Source organism: Ovis canadensis, chromosome 3, assembly GCF_042477335.2.
Source record: "Ovis canadensis isolate MfBH-ARS-UI-01 breed Bighorn chromosome 3, ARS-UI_OviCan_v2, whole genome shotgun sequence".
NCBI classification, from domain to species: Eukaryota; Metazoa; Chordata; class Mammalia; order Artiodactyla; family Bovidae; genus Ovis; species Ovis canadensis.
This window is the reverse complement of record NC_091247.1, coordinates 181,003,479-181,030,535: the sequence shown is the minus strand read 5'-3', so window position 1 is coordinate 181,030,535 and position 27,057 is coordinate 181,003,479. Positions and strand designations below refer to the sequence as shown.

At 43.1% G+C, this 27,057-nt stretch overlaps 1 protein-coding gene across 2 annotated transcripts in view; it reads right to left on the bottom strand.

Annotated features, from left to right (window-relative positions):
* The window catches only part of TCP11L2 (t-complex 11 like 2), a 41,875-nt gene that overhangs the window by 9,193 nt on the left and 5,625 nt on the right, over nucleotides 1-27,057 (bottom strand). The window contains exons 2-8 of one of the 2 annotated variants that reach the window (XM_069585246.1): nucleotides 21,951-22,140; nucleotides 18,963-19,098; nucleotides 14,389-14,509; nucleotides 11,368-11,588; nucleotides 9,153-9,289; nucleotides 1,776-1,963; nucleotides 1,362-1,543 (exon numbers count right to left, since the gene is read on the bottom strand). In XM_069585246.1, the coding sequence (XP_069441347.1) occupies nucleotides 1,362-1,543; nucleotides 1,776-1,963; nucleotides 9,153-9,289; nucleotides 11,368-11,588; nucleotides 14,389-14,509; nucleotides 18,963-19,098; nucleotides 21,951-22,107 (1,142 nt within the window). In that variant the 5' untranslated portion in view covers nucleotides 22,108-22,140. The remainder of the gene's footprint in view (nucleotides 1-1,361; nucleotides 1,544-1,775; nucleotides 1,964-9,152; nucleotides 9,290-11,367; nucleotides 11,589-14,388; nucleotides 14,510-18,962; nucleotides 19,099-21,950; nucleotides 22,141-27,057) is intronic. The other variant, XM_069585247.1, reaches the window with a different exon arrangement.

Below are 27,057 nucleotides of genomic sequence, written 5' to 3'. Positions count from 1 at the left end.
AAAAGCCTGTCCTTCTAGTAACCATTTTGCTATATGCTTCATATGAATACTTAGGCAGTACTGGAGGGCTTCCCAGGTGACTCAGTGGTAAAGAATCTGCCTGCCAATACAAGAAATGCAGAGATGCGGGTTCAGTCCCTGGTTAGGTAGATCTTCTGGAGTAGAAAATGGCAACCTACTCCAGTAATCTTGCCTGGAGAATTCAATGGACAGAGGAGCCTGTTGGGCTATAGTCCATGGGGTTGCAAAGAGTTGGACACGACTGAGCAGCTAACACTAAGCAGTATCTGGGGACTCACTAAAGGCTTAATAAATTAGAATTCCTGGAAAATAATGGTTACCCAGTGTGGGGAAATGCCAAGAGCAGGTTTCTGCAAAATCAGAGCAGGTTTCTTTTCCTTATAGGTCTTGGGTTCTGGAATGTGAAAGAAAAGAGCCTGGCAGGTTAGCACCAGGATCAGTAGAAAGGGCAGGGACTTGACAGTCAGGCTTGGGCTCAGGCCTTGGCTTGACCTTTTCGTGGAGTACAGCCCAAGGCAAATCCTATTCTCTCTGAGCTTTAGGTCAAAACGAGAACTCTGGATTGCCAGAATCACTGGGGCTAGTTTGGCTTTTAAGATTCTAGGATTTTATCAAGTCATGCATGTGCTCTCTGAATAACAAGCAGGAAGATGGGATGTTGGATGTATTGGGTGTAAAGTCCCTGAAAGCACCTGAGAGGACAGTCAGCAAGAGGAGCTGACATATAGGAGACCCATGGAAACACCTGGTCATTGGCCAGGATTAGAAATTTTCTGACTTGGACAGGATTCCCAATAATGCAAAATTGAAATGAGATTCTAGTATTCAATGATGGTTTGACACTGAGAAATGAATTTGGCAAAGACAAAATTTTCACTGACTTGTAAAACATCTCTGAAGGACAGAGATGTCACTACTTCTGTAGGCTTCACAGAGGCTGGATCTGTGAAGCTGGTAAACATTTCGTTGCAGAAAAATGATGGAGTCAGAATAACTGAATCAGAAAGCCTCTCTGATAGACCCTGAGCATGACAAATTTCTAGGTATTGTTTGTTTTTTCCACAACATTGTCAAAGGAGATCTTGTACACACATCCATCCTAAGTGGAAACACTACACTCACCCTGGCACCTGTTATGGAAAAGACCTCTCCCTACCGGTGAGGGACATCTAAGCCTTCAGAAACATGAAAAGAAACTCTAGGAAAAGAAGGCATGAGCTAGGCTTCTCTAAAGCATGGTCCTGAATACCACATCCAGATTTTCCAAGGTTATTCATGTTCTCTGAAACACATGCAGAGCTGGAATACAAGGGAGAGCAGATAAAAATGCTGGAACTCACTCTTTGTTCATGCCTTCAAGTAGAACAGCTGAAATCCTTTTTAGTCTGACTGCAAGCTCAGGTAGGCCTTCTGTAAGAGCACCCACCATGTTATTGGTGATAAGGGCCAGGCAGGCAATCATTTTCAGTTGATTCAGCTTTTCTGTCAGTTCCTGAAGACGTGCTCCATCTGTCATGAGTGTCTAGCATATTTAAGATGTAAAAATAGAAAGGGAAGCTCAGTACCATGAACGTGTAAATTCAGCAGTGTTACATCCAAATCCCTATTTTTCATCTGATTCCAGTTAAGGTCATTAAACCACATGCAACACAGACAGACCAGCTGATACACTGTTTGAACTTAAGAATTAGAATATTGAAAACTTGAGGGAAGCCAAAGGCGGGGGTGGGGGGGGGTGGGGGGAGGAAACTCACCTCTGGTAATTCTTTTTTCTGATAATCCCACTGTAACAGTTTCAAGTAACTATTATTTAGCACCAACGTAGGGCTCAGGCTTGGCTTGGAGTTGTTTTCAGCCCCAGGCGTTAAAGTAGCCTCAGAAAGGGAAAGTAACTCTTCATGGACAGATTCTTTTATCCACTCTGTAGTTTGATCAAGAGCATCTGCAAGGGAAAAGGCCACACACTTGTCCTACGGCTGATAGACTCCTTCATTTGTGCATTCCACACACGATGAACAGTAAGATGGCCACGGCCCTCAAGGGGCCTACAGTCCAGATGGGCAGACAGTCATGTGAGCTCACAGTTACAGCAGAAGACAGTGAGTACTCGAAGGCGCAGTGGGGTGGAGGGAGGAGGCAGTCTACGGTGGACTCTAAGAGGAAGAACTCCATAAGTGACACAAGGCAGATAGAGGGAAGAGCTGTCACTCCAGGCTAGGAGAACAGGCCACACAGAGAGACGGAATAATGGGAAAGCATGGCAGTTTGGATGCTACAAGCAAATCTGTACTGCTGGTCCATAAAGAGGCGGGGAAGGGAGGAGAGAGTTGCAGCAGATAGCATCAGATGGACAGACAGGCCAGCTCACACATGACCTTGAGTCTTGTGCAGAGAAGTTATCTAGATTAAAAGCAGTGGTGATTAGACATTTTGGGTTCCAGACCCCTTGGAGTATCTGATCAGAGGTATGCCTTTCCCAACATGCTAATATGAATACCTTTTTTTTTTTTTTTTTTTACTTCAGACCCAGTTCTAAGGTTTACCCCTAGAAATCAATTGTTCTTTAGACTACTGCTGCTAAGTCACTTCAGTCGTGTCCGACTCTGTGCGACCCCATAGACGGCAGCCCACCAGGCTCCCCCATCCCTGGGATTCTCCAGGCAAGAACACTGGAGTGGGTTGCCATTTCCTTCTCCAATACATGAAAGTGAAAAGTGAAACTGAAGTCACTCAGTCGTGTCCGACTCTTGGCGACCCCATGGACTGCAGCCTACCAGGCTCCTCCATCCGTGGGCTTTTCCAGGCAAGAGTACTGAGTGGGGTGCCATAGACTACATTTCTTATTTAAAAAATATGCATTTGGTAGAATTTATAAGGAGAAGGCAATGGCACCCCACTCCAGTACTCTTGCCTGGAAAATCCCATGGATGGAGGAGCCTGGTAGGCTGCAGTCCATGGGGTCGCCAAGAGTCAGACACGACTGAGTGACTTCACTTTCACTTTTCACTTTCATGCATTGGAGAAGGCAATGGCACCCCACTCCAGTGTTCTTGCCTGGAGAATCCCAGGGATGGGGGAGCCTGGTGGGCTGCCGTCTATAGGGTCGCACAGAGTCGGACACGACTGAAGTGACTTAGCAGTAGCAGCAGAATTTATAAGGTGTCAATTGCTTAAAAATGCAGACTGAACATAGGTGCAGATTTAAAAAAAAAACAAACCCAGAGAATGAAATAAAGAACAGTCACCCTGAAATTCATCAGACCCAACCCTTAAACAGGGGTAATTTATGAACAGCTCCATTTGCTATACTAAAGCAATACCACCCCCAGAATTTCACAACTTTACTTCTCTTCAGTTGGCAAATGTTGTTCTTGGTTTTCCCAGTTTTGTTTATAAAGAAATAAAAGACTTACAGTCTTTAAAAGGGATCCAACAGAGAGTAAGAGTGGAAACCATCAGGGTATAATTACAATGTGGCAGTAATAAGCATTTATATACAAGTGTAATCATTTACAACTGACACATTTAAAAGCCCATTTAGTTATCTCAAACAAAAGCAACAATGTAGCACAGAGGTTCTCAATCCTGGCTGATGGTACAATCACCTTGGGAATTTACAGAAAAAAAAAAAAAGATTTTGGGTGTCAGCTCTTGGAGATTTTGATTTAATCAGCCTGAGATGGGCTCAGGCATCTGTGTTTAAACACTCCAGGTGATCCTTATATGTAACCAGGCATGAGTACAATTGGTAAAGCAGAAAGAGCAAGAGTTTAGAGGGAAACAAGGATTTTCCCTAAGGGATCTGCTAAGATTTCAGGGGCTTCCCAGGTGGCTCAGTGGTAAAGAAAATCCACCTGCCAATGCAAGAGCAGCAGGAGACATGGGTTCTATCTCTGAGTCGAGAAGATCCCCTAGAGGAAAAAATGGCAACCCACTCTAGCATTCTTGCTGGCATAATCCCATGGACAGAAGAGCCTTGCGGGCCCCAGTCCACAGGCCCCAAAGAGTTGGACACAGCTAAGCACACACGCACACTGCTGAGATTTCACTCCCACAAGCAAGAATATTGACTGCTCTGAGCGGCTCCAAGAGCAAGGTCAACCCTCGGAGGCACTGGTACTTGGTTTTCCATGTGAAAAAAAGCCTCTCCATTAATTTCTTCAAAGACAACTGAGCACCAACCATACACTAAATACTGTACCTTGCTTTGAAAACTAATCAAACATTTTCCCAGTGGTACTTGTCACTTAGTAGGTTCTCAAAAAGCTTTTGCTCTCTCTATATAGTATGAGACCTGGCAGGTTTCCTTTTTAACTCCCTATCTCTGGAGTTAACCATGGGCTTAAGGACTGACTCAAATAGTCTCCTTCAGATTGGCAAATTGATTTGATCCCTGACACCTGAAGATAGCATTCCCTTTTACTGATATACACAGTGTATGCAAATCAAACTAAAAGATATAAGGTGTTTTTTGCAAACTTTCAGAAAGCAAGAGGAGGGAACACTTCCTACTGTACATATGAGGCCAGCTCTGTGTATGTGAGCGTGTGTTCAGATGCTCAGTCATGTCCAACTTTTGAAATTCCAGAATATTGAAAATAGGGGTTATCTAAAGGTTTGGACAATGCCAGGGACTCCCATTCATGTATTCTGCACCATTCTCCTGGTTTACTGAATGGTGCCTGTTCAGAATTGCAAAGACCGAGAGCTAGCCTGGCCCCTATTTTCAATATTCTGGAAAATATTCACACCCAATATTCCAGTTTTCAGTTAGAAGAATCTAGTCTGCTTATCCGTGACATCGACTCTTTTATGCCTGGCTATACCTCACCTTCCCTTTTATTGGCACTGATTTTGAGAAATCATTTCCTTCACTCCGTGCTTTTTGCGGATTTAATTAGAGGCCACATGACCAGGACCAGGCAACCTCCCTACCCAGGAGTTGGCCTGGCTGAGTCATATGCCCATCAGACTCTTTCCTGGGACTCTGAATGATGATTACAGCGTTCAAGGATGGTCCGTGTTGAAGTGCACATTAACCATCTGAGGATGCAGCTAGGAAATTCCCCTTGTTTTTTCCTCTCCAGATTCCTGATGCCATCCTGATTTCTGGCCTTGTGCAGTCTCAGGAAATTTTAGCTTTTCTGTGAACTGCCCTCTCCTTCCATTCACTTCCTTTTCTGCTAAATCAGCCAGTGAGTTTCTGTTGCCTCTGATATAACTCAACTGATACAACACAAAATTGAAAAATCCAAAGAAAGGAATGAAGGCAGCAGCTTGGTTTACTCCTGGGTTGGCCAGGGGAGACCTAGTTTCCAGTCCCAGCTTTGCTGTTTCTCGGCTGTGCGCCTCTGTCTTTGGGCAGGTTGCTGCTGAGCATGAGCTTGCTCATCTCTACAATGTTCAATAAATATTTCCCGAATGCCTTGGGTGCCAGGTAAAGACAATCATAATGCAATTTCATTTATTTTTTGAAAAATATTTATGTCCCATGAGGATTTCTGAATCACATGAAATGAAGTTCCTGAGAACATTTTATCAGATATAAGAGATGATCTAAATAAAACCTTTTCTTTCTGAGTATCTGAAAAATTACTTGTGGCCTAGGGGTTATGTGCCATTCTTTCCACAGATAATTTAGTTGTTGGATTTAATGTGGTTATTTTGCTGACATTTAAGACACATACCCAATCACTGCGTAAGGATTTCTTGAGTGTATTTTAAATAGGGAGATGACATAAAATCTCTCTGTTGGCAAAATACAATCTTTTGGGGAGTCAACTAGGAAACCCAGAGTACTTCTAAATATTGATTTTTCAAATAATTATTTACAAAAATCATGTACACAAATAAATCCAACACTTTTGTACTTCTGTGCAGTACTGTAAGACTTTTATTTTGATAGCAGGGCACAGTGGCCGACTTTTGGCAGCGTGACTTGAGGATATAATTAACAGCTGACATACACTCTGCTTCCTGGACTCCTGATTTCTCTGGGAACATATTTAGAGCTGGGCAATAATGACCTATTTGCACAGCTGGATTCATTCTATTCTTAAATCTCTGGAAATATCCAAGTCAATGTGAAAGGTACAAGTGAAATACAAGTGACTAAGTCTGGATTTCAAGGAGAGAAACAAATCATTTGAGATGAACAAAACTGTAGTTCAACCCTACATTAAGGGTTTTGTTCAAGATTACAGGCCCATCTTGACTCAAGACATGGAGACATTTGTACACATGTATATGAACACACAGGGACAGAAATGAAACCAACCAGTGAGTCTCAGGAAAATGCTGCTAAGAACATGGTTATCATATTAATAGTTCAGGTTTCAGATCCAGGGTTGATGTAGGGTTCTATTTCCCATAATCCCTCTCTGGCTTTGAAGTCAAAACAATGTAACCCCAAAGTCAAGAGAATTTTTGTTGCAGAAGGATCCTTAGACATCATCTAGTCATATCTGCCACTCAATGCTAGAACTTTCTCTGCAAATACTCCGAAAGCAGTTGGTAGACTGTTTGGAGAGAGTCAGTTTTGCATAGTGGTTGAATGCATACACTTTGGGGCAGAGACACGCCTGAGTTATCTAGGCTCTTCCACCCACTAGCAATCTCTTCCTTTAACCTCAATTTCTTCCTTTATAAACAGGAGGTGATAACAGTCTCATAGGGTGATTTGTGAAGCGTTTATAAGCTAATAAATGTAAGGTGTTTGGCACATAATAAGGTCTTGGCACACAGTAAGTGTGCAAACAAAATGTTAGCTAGCATGGGCTACTATGAGTGACAGGAAGTCCATTCTGAAGTTAAAAGAGCAGCTCCAGCTGCTAGGAAAGTCTAAACTGGCTGTTGGCTACTTCCCTCCCATGGGTCCTAGTCTGCTCTTCAGAACTTAACCAAAGCCCTGAATCACTAACCACAGGGCAGGCAGTGCTCATGGCCCATCTGAGTCTCCCTGGTACTAGGCACTATGGGCCCAGCTTCACTGACTGTTCCTCATGTCACCCTCCATGCCCCTGCCCTTTTCCCTGGACAGGCTCCAGTCTGCTGGAATCCCTCTAAAGGAGGCATGTGTTTGGCTCTGTATACATAAGGCTATCATATTGACCATCTTGACAGAAGAGCACAGTCCACGAGGGGGAAGGTGGCATGGGGGGATCACCTAACCCAGACTTAGACTGTGGTTGCAACTGAAGCCCAGATGCTGCTGTCAAGGGTTTGCTAATAAGGGAACCAGTGAGCTAGCCTCTTGCTAACTGTCCAACATCTGGCATCTCGGTTTCCTCACCTGTGGAATGAAGGGAGAACAGTACCTCCCCCACTGAGGAACTGTGAGGATTCAGTGAGGTCATACTTCCTCCTCTCCGCTTCTGGTCTGGTTTTAATGTCCACTAGTCCACTGAAACTGCTCCCATCACAGTTACCAAGGAGCCTCATACGGTCTCATACCACAATCAAGCCTTGGTCTTCATCTTTCTTGACCACTTAGCGCTTGTCACAGCTGATCACTGAACACTTTCTCTTCACTTGTTCTGCAGGACACCACCCTCTCCTGTCTTTCTTCCCCTCTCTGGCTACACAGTCTCTGTTGTTGGATCTTTCTCCTTTTCTTAAGCTCTAGATGTGCCAAAGTCCCAGGTCAGGCCCACTCAGTATCTACACTCACCGTCTAGGTAATTTCACCCAGGGTAACCCTGGGATAAGAGCATGGAGTGGACAGGAGTGTGGAGTCAGACTTCTGGGGTGAGTCTCAGCTCTACAACTCTGAAGTTGTATTATGGTGGCAAGTTATTGAGCCTCTCTATGTCTCAGTTTCCTCATCCATAAATAGGAAGTAATTTCCTAAAGTTTTTATAAAGATTAAATCAGTTAAAACAGGTAAAGTGTGTAGAATATGGTAAGCATTCTATATGCGTCAGCTACTATCCAGTTCCATGGCTTTAGATGTACACTCCCAGTGCTCACCATTCCCCCAAACTCCAACCTCATTCCTAAATCCCTTCCGGTATCTTCATATTGATGTCAAACAAGATCTCAAAGTTCACAGGTCCAAAACTGAACTCTGACTTCATCCCATCTCCCACCCTCCTTTCCTGGGTCTCTCCCATCTCACTAATAGGCATCACTATTCATCGAGTTGCTCAGTCATCTTCCATTCTCATTTTTCCCTTATCCAACTTGCAGCAAATCTTGTTACTCCATTTTCAAAATACAACCAGAACCTGATGTCTTCTCACTACGTTCTACCACCACCATTTGGACCATCCGCCATCTGTGATACCACCTAATTGGTGTCCCTGTTTCCCTTCTTGCTCCCATATGATTTATTCTCTACCCAGGAGCCAGAGTGTGTTTTAAAAATAAAAAGCAGATGCTGCGTCCCTGTTCAAGCTCTCCAATGACTCCCCATCACATTTGGACTGAAATCCAAATTCCTCTTATTTCCTAACAAGGCTCTATAGGACCCGCCTCGGTCTACTTCTTGGCCTCAACTGTAACCACTCTTTCCTGCCTGCTTTACTTCAGCCACACTGTCTGCCCTGTGTTTGTGCAAAACACAGCAAGTTTCTACTGCAAGGCCTTTGTACTTGCAGCTCTCTCTGGCTGGAATGTTCTTCCCTCACATCTTCACATGGCCCTTCCTCATTCCTTTGCAAACTCTGCTCAAATGTTACTTCTCTGAGAGGCCTCTCAGTCCACCTCACCTAAAAAAAAAAATAACCTCTTACCCTCACTCCTGCCCCATTACTGTCTGTTTCTTTATCCTACTTTTATTCATAGCACTAAATAACACATCTGACCACATACGCTTTTCTGTCATGCCTACTCGGCCATCTCCTTGGGAGCTGCAACTTTATTTTTGTTCATATCTACAGCACCCAACATGTATCTGGGACACAGCAGGTGGTTAATAAATGTTTCTTTTTTTTTTAATGCATAAAGAGTAGTGCTTAGCGCAGTTCCTGGGGTCAAAGTTAACAGCTGTAAGTTTGTGATATTAATTTTAGAAGTCAAAAAAATGTTGAACAGAAATGCCAAAAGCCTTTAGTAATACTATTTAAGATATCAAAAACCAAAATGCCATATTTCACCCCATTTCAATATATATCCACACATAGTTTACTTACTTGGAGTTTCTTCTAAAATTTCTTGGAACTTGGTTCTCTCATAATCTACCAACTGGCGCTGAAGATGTGGTCTGAGACTCCGAATTGTAAAATTCACCATGTCCATTTTCATGAGGTCCAGGACATGAAATATTTGTCTAAAAATTTCAGAGTTAAAATAGTTACACAGGTAATCAAGAAAATCATCTGAAATTCACTAACTATTATTTATTTTACAGGCTGGAAAAGATAAACATCTCCAAAATGGTTTTGAAATTCCAATCACTTTGACAAGGACACATTTCATAAAAGGCATTACACATGCATTCCAAATGTATTCTTCCAGAGATCTCAAGAGTATTTGCTTTAGCAAATATACTTCCAACTGATTCATTACATTCAGCCATAGACTGACAGACACTAAGAAGTATAAACAATGAGTCTTAACAATGAGATAAAAAAAGATTCAAGAAGGAATTTTCATTTGAAAGTCCCTGAAATTTTAAGGAGTCTGAATATAGTATACCCTGTTTCTATTCCTAAGGAAATAAGAAAAAAGAAAAGGACAGGACAGTGAAGCACCAGGGAAAACACTGCATTTCAGAGTTGGGCAGCCCTGTGTTCAATTAGAGCTTCACAACTGACCAGCTCTGTGGCCAGGAACAAGTTACTCAATCTCTCTGAGCCTTAGTTTCCTCACCTGTGAAAGAAAGGGACAAGATCAACCTTGGAGAGATGTTGTGAAGAGTCAATGAGATAGCATATTAGAAATGCAGGGACAGTACCAACCACTAAGTGCTCAATATATGAGCAAGATGAATGCCACAGATTTGATTATCACACATGGGTAATAAGATCATTCAAAGCAAGGATTCCATAGCTGAAGAATCTCAACCTGCCAAAGCTGAGCACAACTCTTAAGGATATTTACAACCCATTTTACAGATGAAGAAAGTGTGACTTGAGAAATTGTCAACTTTCTCAAAGTCAGAAAGTAAGGAACTTGCTATATGCAAACCAGTTTCCTCCCCTTCCCTTTCCAATACTATTACATGAAATTTAATTCTCTATGTGGCTGTATTCACACACACACACACAAAAGGGGTTGGGGAGGAGAATTTGTCTCAGTGGCAAAAAGTACTGTAGACTCCTCTTTCCTCTGGGATCACAGCCAAACTAGAGTCTTTATGATCTTACTGTATACCTCACTTCCTTAGGGAAGCTGTAGCAGAGTTAGCTAACCAACCACCAAAGGTCCATTTCCCTTTCTGCAGTGTGGATGTGTGGCTGGGAAATGTGATTCCACACAGCAATCACATTGCCTAGACCCACTTCAATCTATGTGGGACCACAGAACTAGGCACAGTCAGTGGAATATGTCATTTCTGGGGCGAGGTGGTTAAACATTTAATAGGTCTTCCTCAGGGCTTCCCGGGCGGCTCAGTGGGTTCAATCCTTGGATTGGGAAGATCACCTAGAGAAGGGAATGGCTACCCACTCCAGTAATCTTGCCTGGAAAATCCCATGGACAGAACAGCCTGGTGGGCTACAGTTCATGGGGTCGCAGAAGAGTCAGACACCGCTGAGCGACTAAACAGCAGCAGCATGCCTTCCTCATGATCTCTTCCCCATTCACCAGCTGAATGTAAAGGACTCCAAAGACCTGGGTGGAGCCAAGGAGAGAAGGAGCCTGGGTCCCTGACTGGTGCTTGGAAGGCTGCCTGACCAAAAATCCCTGACTCAGACTGTGGCATGAGTGAGAAACAAACTTTTAGTGGTTAAATCACTAAGAATTCAAGGTTTACGTGTCAAAGCAGCTCCAATACCCTACCTAATCAAAGCTTCCTGTATCCTTGACGAGATTAGGTGCCTCTGCTGGGGTCCCTATTAATCCTCTCTACTTCCCTTCCCACAGAGCTTTATCACAACTGTAATTCCTTGTTCAGGGTTGTCTCCTCATTAAATTGTAAACTCCCTGGGGTCAGAGATCATATCTGCTCCTTTCATCACTGCATCTCTAGGGCCCAGCACTGCCAACTAACACCCTTGTTTGCTCATTCTATGTGAAAGTTCCACACACACAATAAATGATTGACCCCTTGCTTAGTCAGTTTTTCCCCTAGGGTTAAGAGTTCCTTTGGGAGACCAGTTACTATTCTGTGCCCCTCAATTCCCACATTTCCCTTCTGAATGCACTCATAGGTAACTTAAGAAAATGCAAGCAGCCAGCACTAACCTCAGCACCTCCACGATGTTGCTGGTAGCCTTCAACTCTCGGATGTCGTCATCTCGCACAGGGGCGCACAGCTTTCCCATGGTACTGATGACATAGTTGGCCAGGCCTTGGATGTCAACAGCACTGTGCTCAGCCTGCTGCCTAATGAGGTCTGTGTCTAAAACTTCACAAATCTGGTTGCGAAGCCTGTTGCCACCAGGAGTCAGGAAAGAGAGGAGAATCTGCACAGGGAGAATGAACAGCATCATTACATGAAGAAAGGCTGTCATTTTTTAAATTTCAGTGTCTAGATGACCAAGCTCCCTGCCCTCAGTATTTGAATGCCCTGGATATCATAGAAGTTTGCTCCGACTCGGTGGTGGATCAGAGAAGCATGACAGGGTCCTATCCTAAAAAGAAAGCTCTATCTTCTGTGCCGGGAGCCAGCATGAGGAGTCCCGCCCATGGCAAAGGTCAGGAGGTTAAGGGGTCCGACAGGCAAAGGTGATTCGGGCCTTAAGGGAGCCTCGCTGAATTTTCTTGAACATCTACCCCCCAAAACCAGAGTCTGCCTGTTTTATTGTACTGTGCTTTCCACTCTTTTGACATAACAGGGGGCTATTCCCCACCACCTTTCTCTGGAAAAAGTTAACTTAGAGCTCCAATTGACAGTCTCCTGCAAATAAAAGGAGTGTTTCAGCTCAAACCCCTTTGATGGCTCTCTAACTTGCCTGACAGGTTTAACTACACTTGTGATTGTTTACGGCCCCCAACTGCGAGAGGCACGAAGCTTAAAGCATCTTAAAGATATAGAGCCTTTCCTAAAAAGCTAAAAATTATACTGGTGATGGGTTTCACTGTTGAGTCAATGACTGCTGCCAGACCTCCATATTCTTCATCTTTTAGGCACCTGGAGGATATTAATCAATGTAATTGGGATATAGAAAAAGGAATATAGTAGTTTTGATGTTAGCAACATTAGGCTTTTGAGTTAGTAAACTTTCTCTTTGTTATAAATCACTGTACTCCTCTTTCTTTGTTATAAATCGTTGTGTCTTTGCTATGTAAGAATGTGACCTTAATTAGTGCTTTCTGAGAGTGGCACCAGACTTTGGGAAGAACAACACTTTTAAGGGCAAATAAGTTTTCTGGTTGACAGACCCTTATCAGAAAAGGGCCGTAAAATGTTAATTGGCCTCCTGGCCAGAAGATGACGTAAATCACCTAAGACTTGTGTATACAGCTAGGTATGCAGAGAGAAAGCCTGGTCTCGATAAGAGTCAGGGCTGCTGATGCTGCATAATTTTGTATTATCCATTGATCTCTATGTACAACCAAAAGTATAAAAGGCTTTCCCGAACAATAAAGGATGAGCCAGTCACTGGAAAGACTGGTTTCCCCCGTGTGGTCTTTTCTCCTTCTCTTCTTTTCTGGCTGAATTCCCATCTGGGGCGTGTAGGCTCACCATGTCTACTTACTTGCCCTGGCTTCTAAGACCCACATGAGAGGGAGCCCAAGGCGGGTTACCCTCCGCTATTCAAGCGGGCGCCAGTGCCCTACGTAGATGGTGCAAACCTCTTGTCTTGAGGTTTTATTAGCTCTCTGCATAAACCAAGTTATTCAGCCTCTTTTCTCCACTAATTTTCCTACTATACTATTCTTCCCTAATCTCTCTTTACATTTCTAAATAAGTAAGTTTTTCTTCGCCGATTCCGTCCACCCTTCGAATTACCCTGGATCCACTGGGGCTGGACCCCGGCACTTCTGAATGAAAGCCTTCCCTTCCCTCCTGTGGGAAGTTACTAACACCATCATAATGAAAATAACTGGTAAGGAAGCAATAGTATTGAAAGAACTTTAAAAAGTTTACAGAGAAATCATGCAAAGAAAGAAAAAGTTGCAGATCAGGGATCCAAAAGAACCTTTTAAAGAAGGGCAAATAGTAACACCCCCATGGGCCCCATTAGTATAATACAGTATATTTATATGTGAAATATATATTATCAGCTTCCCAGATGGCACTAGTGGTGAAGAACCCTCCTGACAATGCAGGAGATGCAAGAGACAGGGATTCGATCCCTGAGTTGGAAAGATCCCTAGAGGGAGGCATGGCAACCCACTTCTGTATTCTTGCCTGGATAATCTCAAGGACAGAGGAGCCTGGTGGGTTACAGTCCATACGGTTGTAAAGAGTCGGACACAACTAAAGCAACTTAGCATGCATGCATGCACATTATATACTATGGGAGCAACCTATTCACAACACAGTAGACACTGTACTTATACACACAGCATGTGGTTAGGAGCATGATCTCTGAGCAGGAGTGCCTCAGTTCAAATACCTTCTGCCCCTCAAAGCTATGTGACCTTGGATGAGTCAGGGAACTCAGTTTCTTTATATAAAATAGTAACAGGCATAACTACCTCATAGCATTATGGAAAGGAATAAATGAATACTCTAGTGCTTAGCACAGAGCAAGTGTCTTGTGAAATGTTAGCCATGACTGTCATCTGATTTAATTCTTGCCACTACTCAGGAGACTTTGGCTTCCCTTGCGTCTCAGATGGTAAAGACTCTGCCTGCAAGGCAAGAAACCTGAGTTTGATCCCTAGGTTGGGAAGATCCCCTGGAGAAGGGAAAGGCTATCCACTCCAGTATTCTGGCCTAGAAAATTCCATGGGCTGTATAGCTCATGGGGTCTCAAAGAGTTGGACACGACTGAGCAACTTTCACTTCACTCACTCAGGAGACTGAGACTTAGGAGAAAGCAGAAGCAGATCACTAAAGCAGACCTGTCTAATCTGGGCTCTGTGCTCTGAAGCACCATAGCCGCTGCCTACCAGCTAAGCACGGGCCTGTGTTCCTGTCACTGCCCTCTTCCCCATCTCCATCCTCCTCTCAGAGATGCAAGCAAAAACTCTTCCAGTGATTGAACTGGCTCAGTGTTTCAAAAGAAGCCTCCAATACTTTTTAGAGAACAGAAAAACAGCCTGGGGGCTGGGGCAGAGGATTACTAATGAATACAAACAACATCAACTTGCCTCTCTGATTTCTTCAAACAGTTTGATGGCGTGTTCATACTCGGGAGGCTCTGCATTCAGTTCTGATTCCAAGACATCCCAGAAGGCCTGATGGACAATGTGCCTCACTCGACCGGCCAAGCTATGGGAATGAAATGAATCACTTTTTTTTACATAAGCACTATTTTTCCTAATTATAAAAGAAATATGCACATTGTAGAAATCTTACGAAATGCAGAAAAACAGAGTATAAAAACTGCTCATAATTCTATTATTAATCTTTTGACATATTTGACATATTTCAATGAATGGTCTTAATACAATTTTTATAGTAGTGGTCTGTACAATAGTATATACTTATTTCATTTAATATTCTGTCTTAAGTGTCTCCCCTAAATTTTTTAAGTGCTTCCTTCCTATAGCTTTCAACAAGTTCATAAAATTCTGTCCTAGGACTTCCCTGGTGGCACAGTGGATAAGAATCTGCCTGTCAGTGCAGCAGACACAGGTTTGATCCCTGGTCTGGGAAGATTCCACATGCCATGGAGCAACTAAGCCTGGAGCCACAGCTACTGAACTTGTGTGCACAACTACTGAAGCCCGCATCTAGAGCCTGCGCTCCACAACCAGAGAAGCCCATGCCCTGCAACCAGAGAAAGCCCATGTAAAAGCAACACCTGGTGCAGCCAGAAATAAAAATAAATAAAATTCCATCCTAAGGAGATACCTTATTTCACCCATCCACGGCCCCCCCCCCCTTTTTTTTTTATATTTTGGCCACACTGCACAGCATGTGGGATGTTAATTCCCAGACCAGGGATTAAACCTGTGACCCCTGCATTGGCAGCAGAATCTCAACCACCAGACCACCAGGGAAGTTCCCACAGCTAGTCTTCTACACAGATCTCCAGATCTGGTCTAGGTGTTTAGGATGAGGTGGCCACGTTGTTCTTTCCTTAATAGCGGACGTTTCGTGGCATGGAACAGAACAGATTGGTCCCAAGGAGACATGCATTTGAATGCCTGCCAGCTCCAGCTTAGATGTCCCATTTAAAGTTGGCCAGACCACACTGCTGAAATAGGAGCCTTCCTAGGAAAGCTTCACAATAGAATAGGTGGCCACCTTGCTTTATCCTGTCAATGTCAATGTCCCAAAATAGGTGCGTGTTAAAATACACATCCCCACTGAACTCCTATACCATTTTGAAACTGCTTTTAGAAAAGCACATATTTCCCTGAACTGTAATCACTTGAAGTTTCTATCCCTCACAGGGCTGTGCGCCTCTCTGATAGAGGCCACTTCTTCTAGGTACCTGCCACCACACCTAGCATAGTGCTTGGTATTTACTGAAGGTTTACTGAATGCATGGTGAATGAATTGATAATTTGACAGTTGAGCATATCACTTATATTTTTCTTTTTAAAGCTCAAATAGCTAAAATATACAATAATGTTAGAAATAAAAACTAGCTTTCTGAGAAGCGTGACTTAAAACTGTTTTTGTAACTGCAAATACTATACTCTACTCAGCCACTTTAAATGTTAAAACTTGGTCTAGTTGCCTGAGTAGATTTATTCAACATAAATGCCATTCCCAATGTCTGCAACGCTTTCAAGCAATTACAGAACAATTAGAAAGGCACACATTGCAGGAATGGATTTTTGCTCTTGACTTTACACGCCGCAGGTACTTGGCTTGAATGCACCAAGCAGGAATGAGCTAAAACAACTTTATAGCTCCTTGAAGGATGTCAGAGTTTAAGTTTTCCAAACTTCTTAGATTTCTAATTTGGGGTGGGTAGTGATGAGATCAGTCAAATCATTTATAAGTATTCCTACCCAGTATCAGAAATCTGACTTATTTTACCAAGTGTTTCTCCCCAAGAAAATACTTGGTAAAATATGAGAGTCAGCCATTTTTTAAACAGTAAAGGAGACAGTGCTTTGAGAGCAATTGCCTGTCTCCTCATTTGTCACAAGTAATAAAGGATGATGCTTTGATGAAAAAAAAATAGTAACAACTTAGCCACTGTGGAGAATCATCTGAAAGGTCAACAGCTAATGCTATGCTATTTCACTTTTAAGCAAAGGTAATGTGTCTGAATCCTGTGTGCTGTTTCTCTTGCTCACATTTTCTAGCCATGGCAGAAAATGAAGAAAAGGGGAATTCCTATCTTCCACAGTATCAAAATACCCATGTGCAAGGCACTTACATGCCCAGGAGCATGCATTCAGAGTGAGTATTGTGGAGAATGTGAGGCTCAGATACAGTCTCAGCAGAGCCAGGTCAAACCCCAAGGTCTGTCTGATTCTGAAGGGCCCTCATTCAGTCTGTATTTGCAACTTATGAATTTAAAGCACAAATATTCCCAATTTGTCTTTTGCTGCACTTCAAAAATCATACTCATTTTAAATTTAAAAATTCATTTTTATTAGTCAATAAATGTTTATTCAAAATTCAACATGTGGTAGGCCCTGTTTCAGGCACTGGGGTGTTTCAAAGAGAGTGTGCTCTCAAAAAGCTTATATGTTGGCAGAAACAGAAAGACAAAAAACACATTGACAGTGAGTAAGACAATTTCAGAGCCATGAGGAAGGCAGAGGAAGACAATGCGGTCCACAGTGATGAAGAGGGTGCCCATTCGATGGGGCGGTAGAAGAAAGCTTCTCTAAGACACGAATGGGGAAAAGAAAGCAGCTGGTAAAGACCTATGGGAAAAACATTAAAAAAGAAGGAAGACGGAAAAAATCCTCGGGATAGGATCAAGCTGGTGTGCCGCAGGATCACCAAGGAAGCCAGTGTGGCTGAAGCAAGCAGGAGGGAAGGAATAAGAGGCACGGTTGGTGAAGGGCCTTGCTAGTCATACTATAGAGTTGGAATATTTATTCTAAGTGTGATAGAACCACTGAAGGTTTTTAAGCAAAATCAGGGTTTAATCTGATTTACCCTTTAGAAAGATAACTGTGGCTGACTGTGTATGTGGAGGATGGACTTCCAGGAGCTAAGGATGAAGACTGGACAACCAGCTAGGATAGAAAGAGTCCAGGTCAGAGACGATGGTGACCTAGCCTGAGGGTAGAGCAGCAGAGCTGATAAAAAGGATTGTAGTGAAATGCGGTCACTGTAGAAAACCAAACAGATACACCTACTTTGGCCAGTAATCTTAAAAAGTATTCATGATTATTATGAACAACATCCCCAGGAGGAGGACTATGATCCATAATTTTAAAAAGGAAAACTACTATATTTACTCTTTTCCTGCTTTAAAACAAAAACTTGCTGAATGGAATCAAATATTATATGTTGTCTTCACTGATAGACAGAATGCCTCCTGATTTATAAATGGCACTGTGAGCTTTCAGATTCAGTGTTGTTATCCATGGGCCAATTTTGCCTCTAAAACTTATTCACCTGCAGTCATGGCTTCAAGCCTTTTCTTCTCTTTGTCCCAGGGGACTTGTGAACCACCAAAACTGGAAAGACTGAGGTGGGGTATAAGGACATGGCTCTAACTAGAGATCCCTTGGGCATGATGTTAACCGGGGGTCCCTATGCTGTCATGATTCCTACCTCCTATCTAGGCTTCTAGACAGACGCATCATTCTGGCAGCTCAGCTGCATTCATTTGTCTTTTACAATCTGAATATCAGTTTTTAATAAGTCAGGCTGAAAACATTTCTTGAGCATGTACAATGTGTCAGGCACTGTGCTGGGCAATAAGGACAGAGCAAACAATATAGACATAGTTTCTCCATTAACAGGGCTTTGGGTCCAGTGGAAAAGACAGACATCGAACCTAAAATTATAAGACACCTTAACAATTATAAGACACCTTAACAGAAGGAGAGGAGGCTATAGGAGTCTTTAGAAGGTGATTTCTTGTAGTCTAGTGGGCTCAGGAATGTCAGGAAAAGCTCCGCTCAGGAAGTGACATATAAACTGAATTCTAAAACTCTATGAGTGACATATTCCCTAGAAGAATGGTTTCAAAAACAAATAAAAGACCTTGTTAGAGAACTAAATATAGTAAGTCCCCTATATATGAATGAGTTCCATTCTGAGAGCACGTCTGTAAGTCCAATTTGTTCGCATGGCAGCCCGCTCCAGTATTCTTGCCTGGAGAATCCCATGGACAGAGGAGCCTGGTGGGCTACAGTCCATGAGACTGCAAAGAGTCAGACATGACTGAAGCGACTTAGCATGCCTGTACCAACAAAGTTAGACTAGGTACCCAACTCACACAATTGGCTGGAGAGTACTATATTGTAATAGTTTTATAATATTTTTCACACAAGTAATACACAAAAAATAAGCACACACAAAAAATAAAACATTTTTAATCTTACAGTATTGTACCTTTAAAAGTACAGTAGCACAGTCCAACAGCTGGCATACAGGGGCACACTCGAATCTTTGAAAGTTTGCAGCTTGACGGTTCACATGTAGGGGCTTACTGTACTGTTAACTCCCAGTAGATATTATATGAGACTGTCCAGGAATCAGTGTGAATATTTGTGTTTGCAGGACACACGCATACACACACACAGAGCCTGCATGCAGCACAGTTCATGCACAACAGACGCCTCCAGGTTACCTGCTCTCAGGGAGGGCATCCCGTTTCAGTTGAAAGTTCTCATTTACAGCTATCTCGTGAGCAAGAGTCATGTTTGACAAGTTCCTTGCTGCAGCCATCACTTCGTCAAATGTCACAACCCTGGGAGGGCTCGTTGCTGGAAAGAAAACAAAGGAATTGTGGAAGAGGATTGCCAACTAGTGATACGTTCTGATGTACACAAGGTTTAAGCTACTCCAGCGTATTATTTTCAAGGTTTTACAAGTAAGAAGAATGTATACTAAAGCAGGTAGATTCCCATGCTTGATACTTACGGCTTCAAAAAATTTTTAAATTCCTTTGATAGCTTCAGTTACTGTATTGATAATAAACTGTCAAATGTTTCTTAGAAATTTTTTATTAATATAGGCTATTACAAGTTACTTTTAAAAATTAAATCACTTCATTTTTCAGCACATACTACTATCTGCATCTATTACATGTACTCTACAGGAAATTGATGACTACTTTTTATACTGTAATTCATAACATTAATTTAAGCTGGCTCACTATGAACTAACTGATTTTTTAAAACTATGCAGTATAGCATAAGTTTTGCTAATTGGTGGTTACCATTTGACCTCACTGAAGCATAACTTAACCTGCTCGAAGGACTGTCCTGAAGTAATTAAACAAGATAATTTAAGTAAGGAACGTGGCAAAAATTCCATAAATGCAGATAATTAAAATAAATCTGATATGTTGATCATCTACTTCTCAGTAGGAAACAGGGAGTAAAGAATTATTTCAGTTATTTGAAAAATATTATTCAAAAATTATTCTACTAAGTCATGTCTTTTTGAAATCATTCCTGGAACTCTCAGCTTCTGTTAATTAAAAACCACTGCTTTAAATAATGCTGACTGCCACCAGTGCTTTGCTATCTAAAATAATTTCAGAAATGAGAAGCAGACAAGGAGATGGTGGAGAAGAGGGAGATGGAAGGGGAAGAAGAGGAAGAGGAAGGAATGGAAGGAATGGTGGTACACAATTAGTAAAATCCTTTTTCAGGACGCCCAGGTGCCCTGCTGGAGACGTCAACCCCGTATATAGTATAAAGAATGAGAGAAAGCACTGAAAGCTGGGTGGCTGCTAACAAATTCTTTTGCCAATTCTCTTTCCCATCAACATTCTCCTTGAAAATGTCTGTACCCTTTAGTCCAGGAACCTAATTAAATACAAAGGAATTCTTCAAAAGGCTTTATGCACTACAATGTTCATAAGGCACTATTTGTAAAGCAAAAAAAAAAAAAAAAGGAAATGAACTAAATGCCCAATGATAAACAGAAGTTAAATAAACTGATGTTATATTCACTTGATAAAGTAATAAGTAGTCATAAAAATGTTTAAAAAAACATTATCATGAGTAAATGTTTTAGTTAAAATAGTAGGCAAAAAGAGTACATGTGCACATGTATGTCTATGTGAAAAATGAAAATACGACAAAACACTGTCACAGCTGTCATCTTTGGGTGACGTTACAGGCAATATTTTCATTTCTATCTACTTTTCCATGTTTTAAAAAATGAGAATGTACTAACTTAAATACAGATGAACAAGCTTTTTCCAAAGAGGGCATTTGATCATATTAATGTTAGTTGCTTCTCTCTGCATTTGCACTGACAACTTAAGGGGTTATATTTTCTATATAAAATGTCAATTAAAAAGCTAAAAAAAATAAATAAAAGACAAATACACTGCTTTGCACATCTCTAGCATCCACACACAAAAAAAGGGAAAAGATGTCTCCATGGCCATCTTTTAACTCTCACATCCCTAGTGTAGTAATTCTCCTCATGGGCACCCCTTTTCTGGGGTGATTTGCACAACAGTTTTTGAAATCAGCAGGAAACCCATTAGATTCACTTCCTGCCTGACCCTTGAGTTGAGGCAAGTTTCCTTCCACTTAAATCAGAAAGGACTGATTTGAATTCTGCCTTGAATGTGACTCAAAAAAAGATCTCGAGGAGTAGTTTTCCACCAAGTGAGAGAGAAGACAGGGTGGGGTTGGAAGATCTGATTTACAGTCAAACCAAAGATCAGAGACTGTGATGAAAATAAAAACAGACAGACTGTAAACTTCAGTTCAGTTCAGTTGCTCAGTCCTGTCTGACTCTGAGACCCTATGGCCTCATAGGGAAGCATGCCAGGCTTCCCTGTCCATCATCAACTCCCGGAGCTTACTCAAACTCATGTTTATCGAGTCAGTGATGCCATCCAACCATCTCATCCTCTGTCATCCACTTCTCCTGCTGCGTTCAATATTGCCCAGCATCAGGGTCTTTTCCAATGAGTCTGTTCTTCATATTAGATGGCCAAAGTATTGGAGTTTCAGTTTTAGCATCAGCCTTTCCAATGAATACACAGGACTGATTTCCTTTAGGATTGACTGGTTTGATCTCCTTGTAGTTCAAGGGACTCTCAAGAGTCTTCTCCAACATCACAGTTCAAAATCATCAATTCTTTGGTACTCATCATTCTTTATGGTCCAGCTCTCACATCCATACATGACTACTGAAAAACACCATAGCTTTGACTAGACGGACCTTTGTTGGCAAAGTAATGTCTCTGCTTTTTAATATTCAGTGGCTATTTATTGCTGAGAGTGTGTACAAGACAGCTGGGGTGCCCTTCCAGTGACATTCCAGTATGTCTAGAAAGGAGGGGAAGTCAGGACTTTGCTCTCACTCAAACATGCATCTAGGGACTTCCCTGGTGGTCCAGTGGGTAAGACTCCACGTTCCCAACGCAGGGGGCATGGGTTCGATCCCTGGTCAGGGAACTAGATCCCACATGCCACAACTAAGAGTTTGCATGCTGCAACTAAAAATAGGGCCTGCAGGCTGCAACTGAGACCTGGCCCAGCCAGATAAATAAATATTTTTTAAAATATTGATTAAAAGATAAAACAAACATGTGTGTCTAGAACCATGCCCAGCACCCCCCAGGCTCTGCTCCCTGTCGGCTTACAGGCAGGAGAGCTGGATTTGCTGGAGGAGTCGCTTGTGAAGCTCTGCCTGGAGCACTCGCAGTCACTGAGAGAAGCCATGCTCTCGGAAAACCGGGAAGAGTCAGAATCGCTTGGCTGGTCCTCGCCCACACACTGCTTCTCACCATTGAAGGGCATTTTGTGTTGCGGGAGTGTGGGTAGAGACAGCACCTGCACAGACAAATAGACCCTGCGTCAACCTTGCATGGTGCTTCCACCAGTGGTGCCCGTGCCTCCTCCAGCATAGACAGCCACGTCCTCTGTGACACAACACCGGAAAGGCCCCCAGCAGATTACCTCCTTCCTCCTGTGGCACCCAGGCCAGCCTTGTCACTAGGCCTGCAAGACTGCCTTCAGAAAGGGACTCCAGAGGCACAGGTATGAGCTCCCACGGGACATACTCAGTGTGAACATGGAGCAGCTCCCAGCAAAAACAGATCCTCTAAAAACAATGTACAGAGCACATGCTCTCTCCTCAGAGGGCTGCTGAAGCGTGGGAGGGTAAGAGTTAAGAGTGTGGGGCTCCAGATTAGAAGCTGGTTCTGCCTTTTGCCAGGTGACCTTGGAGAAGTCACTCAACTTCCTCCCTCCGGAGTAAAGCTGGGCTGACAGACTCACCTCATGGGGTTGGTTGAAGATGAAACAGGATTCATCTTATTAAAGTGCTCAGCACAGCATTCACATGTTAGCTATTACTATTCCTCTTTGTTTTACATAAAATATTTTTGAAATTAGTCTCTTTAGTTGTCTGTGAGCCTCCTAGAGAAAGAGGAGCTACTAAGTAACAGCTCTGGCTGGCAAGTGTATAGGTTTTCCTCATCCATTTTGCCACAAACTGCCACACTATAAAGCATAAGGCCCAATCTTTGGTTTGTACTTGATAATTTACCACGTACCCACAGCCACCCAATGAACAAGCAGGCACAAAGATGCTGGTTCACAGGGTGGGGGAGAACAGGCTCTGGGAGACTTGCTGTGCCACAAAGCCAGTCCCTGGACTCAACATCCAGGGCTGTTTCTGGGACATCAGATTGCTTCCCAGGGAAGGGCAGGGCAGTGGGCCCAGTCACTCCCTGGAAAGGAGACCTGGGGTATGCAGGATGCTCAGGCCAGAACTCAGGATCCTCAGCCACGCCTGTGAAGGAGCTGGCCCTGATACATGAGTGTGGTGCTAGCTGACACTAAGAGGAAACCCAGGCCTGAGGAGAGAGGCACCTCAAATCCTGAATAGATGGTAATGACAGTAAGAGTGCATCGAGTGTCTTTAAACCTGAACCAGCAATGAGGTTCTCTGAGCTTTTAAAACTGTCGGAATATGAAACCACAACTACCCATAGAATGCCTGGAAATACCTGAAGTTCCTTCAATCAGTCAGTTCAGTCGCTCAGCTGTGTCCACCTGTTTGTGACCCTATGAATAGCACCACGCCAGGCCTCCCTATCCACCAACTCCTGGAGTTTACTCAAACTCATATCCATCAAGTCCATGATGCCATCCAGCCATCTCATCCTCTGTCAGCCCCTTCTCCTCCTGCCCCCAATCCCTTCCAGCATCAGAGTCTTTTCCAATGAGTCAACTCTTCGCATGAGGCGGCCAAAGTACTGGAGTTTCAGCTTCAGCATCAGTCCTTCCAATGAGCACCGAGGACTGATTTCCTTTAGGATTGACTGGTTAGATCTCCTTGCAGTCCAAGGGACTCTCAAGAGTCTTCTCCAACACCACAGTTCAAAAGCATCAATTCTTTGGCGCTCAGCTTTCTTCACCATCGAACTCTCACATCCATACATGACTACTGGAAAAACCATAGCCTTGACTACACGGACCTTTGTTGGCAAAGTAATGTCTCTGCTTTTGAATATGCTATCTAGGTTAGTCATAACTTTTCTTCCAAGGAGTAAGCATCTTTTAATTTCATGGCTGCAGTCACCATCTGCAGTGATTTTGGAGCCCCCAAAAATAAAGTCTGACACTGTTTCCCCATCTATTTCCCATGAAGTGATAGGACCAGATGCCATGATCTTAGTTTTCTAAATGTTGAGCTTTAGGCCAACTTTTTCACTCCTCTTTCACTTGCATCAAGAGGCTTTTTAGTTCCTCTTCACTTTCTGCCATAAGGGGGGTGTCATCTGCATATCTGAGGTTATTGATATTTCTCCCGGCAATCTTGATTCCAGCTTGTGCTTCTTCCAGCCTAGCGTTTCTCATGATGTACTCTGCATAGAAGTTAAATAAGCAGGGTGACAATATACAGCCTTGACGTACTCCTTTTCCTATTTGGAACCAGTCTGTTGTTCCACGTCCAGTTCTAACTGTTGCTTCCTGACCTGCATACAGGTTTCTCAAGAGGCAGGTCGGGTGGCCTGGTATTCTGATCTCTTTCAGAATTTTCCACAGTTTATCGTGATCCACACAGTCAAAGGCTTTGGCATAGTCAATAAAGCAGAAATAGATGTTTTTCTGGAACTCTCTGGCTTTTTCCATGATCCAGCGGATGTCGGCAATTTGATCTCTGATTCCTCTGCCTTTTCTAAAACCAGCTTGAACATCAGGAAGTTCACAGTTCACGTATTGTTGAAGCCTGGCTTGGAGAATTTTGAGCATTATTTTACTAGCATGTGAGATGAGCGCAATTGTGTGGTAGTTTCAGCATTCTTTGGCATCGCCTTTCTTTGGGATTGAGATGAAAACTGACCTTTTCCAGTCCTGGAGCCACTGCTGAGTTTTCCAAATTTGCTGGCATATTGAGTGCAGCACTTTCACAGCATCATCTTTCAGGATTTGAAATAGCTCAACTGGAATTCCATCACCTCCTCTAGCTTTGTTTGTAGTGATGCTTTCTAAGGCCCACTTGATTTCACATTCCAGGATGCCTGGCTCTAGGTGAGTGATCACACCATCGTGATTATCTGGGTCATGAAGATCCTTTTTGTACAGTTCTTCTGTGTATTCTTGCCACTTCTTCTTAATATCTTCTGCTTCTGTTAGGTCCATACCATTTCTGTCCTTCATCAAATGGTCCCTTTCAAATGTATTAAGCACCTACTGTGCACCAAGCCCAGGGAAAAGTAACAGTGAACAAAATATGCAAGGCCATCCTCTCGTGGCTCTAAAGTCCAGTTACCTAAAGCTGTGTGTCAGATGCTGGAGGACAAGGAAGGGGACACCAAGGCACTGCTGAGGAAGCAACAGAAAGGACAGGCAAGCTGTCCAAGTGGAGGGATTGAGCCTTTGCTGAGAGAAACAGGGCTATTTTTTTTTTATCCTCTGGGTGATGACAGAGAAATGGATGGGCCTAAGAGGGACTTACTGAAGGTCAGAAGTCAAGGGCACTTGCCCCTGGCCTCACCCAAGCAATCTCTACAGTCGTGCCACTTGTAGAAATGCACTCTTGCTCAGCCCTCCACTTTCGCAAACAGAAAATCACCAACTCAGAGGCTGCCTCTGCAGACTGAAGGGGAGGGAGTGGAGTGGTGCTGGAGCTGCCAGAAAGCTTCCCCATAGAGACACTACTTCCAGAGTCCCCATACCAAACACCTTGGACACAGGCTACAAAAGGTCTGACCCCTGGCATTCTCAGTGGTGGGCTTACCTCCTTTACCCCTGGCAAACTAGCCTTGCGCTTTAACTCCCATCTGATAGAAGGGGGTGTGGGTGTGGCTGGCGCTAGAGGAAGAAGAAAATGGTCCACTCTAATCCTTTCAATTCCACCGAACCCCAAGTCCCAAAATGGAGTGCTTGCCCTTCCCTCTGGCTTTCTCTCTTTGCCAGCGTTTTACTTCTCATGGATGGCATTTCTCGAAAATGCTGGTTTTCAAGGAAAGGAAACCAGGAAGCCCTCCCTCTACGCCTGGCCAGAGCTAAGGGCACTCTTCTCTGTCTACCTGCAGCACATCTCTGGTATCTGCCCAATAGTACTTAGACCCTCATAGTTATTTTCCTCCCCTGGCTACTTCTGACTCCCCTTACTAAGGCAGAAACTATGTCTTGTCCACCATCAGTGTCAAGTGTGTGACAAGCATTCATTCGGTATCAGCTGAATCGGAATCCCGAATCCCATCTGGTACAATTGCAACCAGAACATTCGCAAACTGATATTCCACATTTACAGACCTGTTGCTGTTACACATTAAGGCCTGGAGCAAAGAACCTACCAGCTCTACCTGCCTTCTGAGGCTTTAGGACTCAATATTCCCTGGTCCTGTCATACTCTTAAACTAGAATACCTTAAGCTCTGCTTCCACTTCATTATTTCTTTCATTCATTCAACTGTGACAACTGTGCCATGATGCTCTGAGATCATTTCTCTTCACTTTGGCTATTTTTCTAAGTAAAAGTGAATAAAAGCTTTTCATCCATTGGAATTTATGAACTAGGTTAATAGCTAAAACTGTCCATTTCATTTTTATACTCCAGCTGAATGGTACACCTCATAGGTTTCTTAATTGTGTTTAACGAGGCAGGTAAGTACAAAGATTTGGAAAAAAAAATGAAAAGGTTGGGAGGTAGAAGTCCCGGGTGTGAGGCCTGACTCTGCAGTTGATTTGCTGCATGACTTCACCCACAATGCATCTGCTCTCTTCACCTCATTTTTCTGAGGGGGTTGGGCCAGATATCAGGTGCCTTTTATGAGGAAGTGCTAAAATGCTATATAAACCCAGAGTTCTGTGAAGCATCACATCCCTAGAAGTTCTGAGAAATCAAATGTTTCATGGCAGACATGCTCAATAACATGCAACTATGGTTTCTTCCAGGCTCCCCAGCTGGCTCAGTGGGCAAAGAATCTGCCTGCAATGCAGGAGGTGCAGGAACCGAGCATTCAATTCCTGGGTTGGGAAGATATCCTAGAGGAGGAAATGGCACCCCACTCCAGTATTCTTGCCTGGAAAATCCCATGAACAGTGGAGCCTGGTGGGCTACAGTCCATGGGGTGGCAAAAAGTTGGACACAACTGAAGTGATTGAGCATAGCACATACACAGCTTGCTTTCTTTCAACAATTCACTGGAAGTAGAGTTTCTGGCATAGGGGATGTAAAAAAAATGTAAAAGCGTCAAAATGTTCAGAAATCCTGTTTAATTGGTAGAAGCCT